General features: G+C 41.9%; 1 protein-coding gene across 1 annotated transcript in view; it reads right to left on the reverse strand.

The window, feature by feature from the left end:
* MAP2K5 (mitogen-activated protein kinase kinase 5) overlaps positions 1-4,134 on the reverse strand; it is a gene marked incomplete at its 3' end in the record, with an annotated part of 40,756 nt that overhangs the window by 9,171 nt on the left and 27,451 nt on the right. The window contains exons 6-7 of the mRNA XM_009070510.1: positions 748-816; positions 575-656 (exon numbers count right to left, since the gene is read on the reverse strand). Of these exons, the coding sequence (XP_009068758.1) occupies positions 575-656; positions 748-816 (151 nt within the window). The remainder of the gene's footprint in view (positions 1-574; positions 657-747; positions 817-4,134) is intronic.

The raw sequence follows: 4,134 nt of genomic DNA on the forward strand, positions 1-4,134 counted from the left end.
ATGACAGTGACGTGGGATTTTGGGGCTGGGGGTGTTGTATAGCCTGAGGATTCACATGGGGAGGAACAAGAACACTCCAAAAGAAACTCAGCACAGAGCTGGCAAACAGCTGTGTTGGAAAATAATTCCTTGTCTTGCAATTAAGAGACGATTTCCACTGCAAACACATAGGACATTGGGTTAATAGATTTCTTTAAAGGAAAATCTGGTTTGGCTATCAAAAGAGTGGAAGTGAGGAACAGCTGTTTTGTCAGTGAGGACAGATTGTAGGGAAGGCTCAAATATCAAACCACAAATTAAAGCAGCATTTATTTCTCTTCTATTTACATTTTCAATAAAAGGAAGGGAAGTTACACATGGGGAAAATGCAGAATTCCATGGAGAATATTGCACAATGCCAATACTAACCTGTTTGGGCTTTTTAACTACCTCTGAAGTAATTAATATTCCACATTTTCAAGTCATACTACTGAATTTTGCTCCATTCTGGAAAACACTTATATTATATATATATTTATACCACTTCCCCATGTAAATACTTAGCAATTAAAAGCAAACTAGAAACACAACTCACCATCCATGAACTCTGTACATAATGAAATCCTGTTTTCTACAAAAAAAGCACCATAAAATCCTATGATATATGATGAGTCACACTGGGAAAAGAAAGAAAAAAGAGAAGTCTGGGTGAAAATTTGCTGTCAGAAAATTTAAGCAAGGATAATTGAAATGATAATATCAACATACCTTATAAAGAATTTCTAACTCTGACATTATCTGCTTCTGGAGTTCCAGTGTTATGTCTAAGGGTATGACCTAAAAGACAAAGAGATATGATCAGAGTTGACATAAAAAGTGAATTATTTAAATCAAAAAACCTGAAGATCCATATATTAATAATTCTTGTGTGAGAACAGGGAAAGGAGGGATAGGTGGGAAGAATATTTTAATAGAACAATGAGCAAAGGAAGGAAATGGAAATGACAAGAGAGACTGATAATCCTAGAATGGTTTGGGTTGGAAGGACCTTAAGGATCATCTCGTCCCACCCCTGCCATGGGCAGGGACCCCTTCCACTGGCCCAGGTTGCTCCAAGCCCCATCCAACCTGGCCTGGAACACTCCCAGGGATGGAGCAGTCATAGCTTCTCTGTGCCAGTGCCAGTGAACAATTCCTTCCCAATATCCCTTCTCTCCCTGCCCTCTGGCAGTGTAAAGCCATTCTCTGTGTCCTGTCCCTCCGTGCCTTGTCCCAAGTCCCTCTGCACCAAGGGCTGCAGGGAAGATGAGCTGAGCTGCTTGGAGTTGTAAGTTTTCAGGATCTTCAGGACAAATTCTCTTAATGAGGCACTGAAAGTTGAATTTAAACAATTCTTTGCCATGATTCTTTGCAGACTCGCCCACTCAATGATTATTAAACACTACCTTACAAACCAAACTGGACTCTGAATGGCTTTAAGACAGGCTCAGTCTGCTCCCACCCAACACTTCACAGTGTAATACCTTGAGCTAAAGGGAAGCAAAACTCAGTCAATTTGCAGAATTAGCAGAACAGATATTACAGGCTGAACATCCTGCTGACAACACACAACACACAGAGCCCATCTCCACACACGCAGTTTGCAGCACCAAAATCTGTCTGAAAGGAAAACCCATAACCTGCTTCTCTCAGGAATTTGCTTTAGGGTTATTTATAAAAGCTGTCACTAAACTAAATTGTAAGTGTAATACTGAACTGCCAAGAAACATTTAACACACGTGTCTAGATCAATAATCATTTGCCAGCAAGATTCACTTATATTTTTTTCCAGCATGAAGAACTTGAAAATAACTTCCTGGGATATCATCAGTTTTATCCATAGAATATTATCACAATTTCATCTTGTTAACAGTATAAAATCCAAGTTTTATCTCACTAAATTCTACTCTCAGGAAGAATTTCGCCTTGTTCAGGGCAAAAGCTCCACTGAGCCCAGCAGTGACTAGTTAGCATGAGCAGCATCAAATCTATCCCTGACATCCCATCAGCCAGGCCCTGGCATGAGCAAAGGTCTCAGGCTCATTTTCATTAGCTCTAATTACAAACAGCCCCTGAATTCTAAGAGTGAGGAGAACCTGGAAAAGCAGAGGTGCCTGATTTACAGGTGACCAGGATACCACAAGGAGGAATGACAAGAATATATCATCCCAAAATAAATCAGGAGAGACCAGAGCCTCACTTTATCTGCATAACTGTTGTAGAGAACAGTTTTCTTCCACCTGAGCATATGTGGCCTGTGTGACACAGGAGGGACACCATCTGATGTCAAGGTTGGAGGAACCTTTTACAAGAAAGAGGAATAAAATATCTATATATAGCTCTTTATAATCTCATTTTGTATCAAATTTCCAAGCCTAGTTTGTAAGGGTGAAACAACTTTAAAGAACAGATGAGCTGAGAGTGTTCAGCATGGGCTGGAACAGTGATAAAGCAAATTAAGTAACCCATAAACCTCCTCAAAGCCACTGATACTGAGAAAGAAGATGGAAAAAAGACTTGGTTGCAACTTCAGAGAATCACAGAGTCATGGAATGGTTTGGGCTGGAAGAGACCTGAAAGATCATCCCATTCCACCCCCTGCCATGGGCAGGGACACCTTCCATTAGCCCACCTTCCACAGATGGGATATGGGGAAGGAATTGTTCCCTGGGAGGGTGGTGAGACACTGGCAGAGGTTGCCCAGAGAAGCTGCGGCTGCTCCATCCCTGGAAGCATTCAAGTCCAAGCTGGACAGCAACTGTAGCAACTTGGGCTAGTGGAAGGTGTCACTGGGTGGAACGGAACAAGATTTAAGGTCCCTTCCAACCCAAACCATTCTGGGATTCTGTGATACTGGACCAGAAGGGCTTTATTTTAAATTGAAATGCCATGGAGGTCCTCTGGGATTGAGCAAGATGCTCCAAGCAGTCTTCCTTATCAAACTCCATCTTCCCTATCAAGTTTTTGCCTAAAATACCACAATCTTGAAATCACTTAGCACAATGCAGGTGAACTCAACTCACCAACACCATTTCCAGTGAGAAGGGTTAATTCTGGACCAGAAGGGCTTTATTTTAAATTGAAATGCCATGGAGGTCCTCTGGGATTGAGCAAGATGCTCCAAGCAGTCTTCCTTATCAAACTCCATCTTCCCTATCAAGTTTTTGCCTAAAATACCACAATCTTGAAATCACTTAGCACAATGCAGGTGAACTCAACTCACCAACACCATTTCCAGTGAGAAGGGTTAATTTCTGAGAGGAATACCTGAGCACATTTCCTCTGCTCTCCACTACACCTCCAGGACAAATAAGGATGAGTTGTCAAGTTAAATCCAAGCAGTCAAGTGCCTGAATTATAATTTACTCTGTGCTCAATTTAAATTAGTGTGAGGCTATTAAAATATACACTATAAATACGGCAATTCATCACCAGCTGTCATGGATGACTTCATCTATTTGCTGGAGTGGCACACGTTCCACTGAAGGGAACAGGAGCAAAATCACAGGTCAAATTAAGCTGCTATTCTCTTTTAATTCACTTCTTTAATCTGTGGCGACATAATTGTCTTTTACAGTATGTACAACTCAAAGGAAATTTGGGACTATTCTAGGCAGTGTACAAATGATTAATCAAATGGTCCATTTAAATGCCAGCTAAGAGCAAGAGGAACTAAAAGCAGGTGAGGAATGGCAAGCAGCTAGTGGATGCTCCCATTTTTCACTTGGATTTTGGCCTATAATTAGGAAAAAGTTACCTCTGAAAAAGCCATAAAATCTTCTGCAGGTAAAGTTTACATAAAATGGACACTTCCATGGGTAAAAACTGGCTGATGGCCCAGAGAGTTGTGGTGAATGGAGCTAAATCCAGCTGGGGCTGTCACTAGATATGTTCCCTTGGACTCAGGGTTGGGGCAGGTCCTGTTGAACATCTGCATTGATGATCTGGACATGGGGAGTGAGTGAACATCTGCAGATGACACCCAGTTGGGTGGGAATGTGGATCTGCCTGATGGTAGGAAAGCTCTGCAGAGAGCATCAGTGGGCTGAGGACAACTGCATGAGGCTCACTAAGTCTCCGTGCTGGTCCTGCCCCTGGGACACAACAGCCCATGAC

Source organism: Acanthisitta chloris, unplaced genomic scaffold (genome assembly GCF_000695815.1).
Source record: "Acanthisitta chloris isolate BGI_N310 unplaced genomic scaffold, ASM69581v1 scaffold6942, whole genome shotgun sequence".
NCBI classification, from domain to species: domain Eukaryota; kingdom Metazoa; phylum Chordata; class Aves; order Passeriformes; family Acanthisittidae; genus Acanthisitta; species Acanthisitta chloris.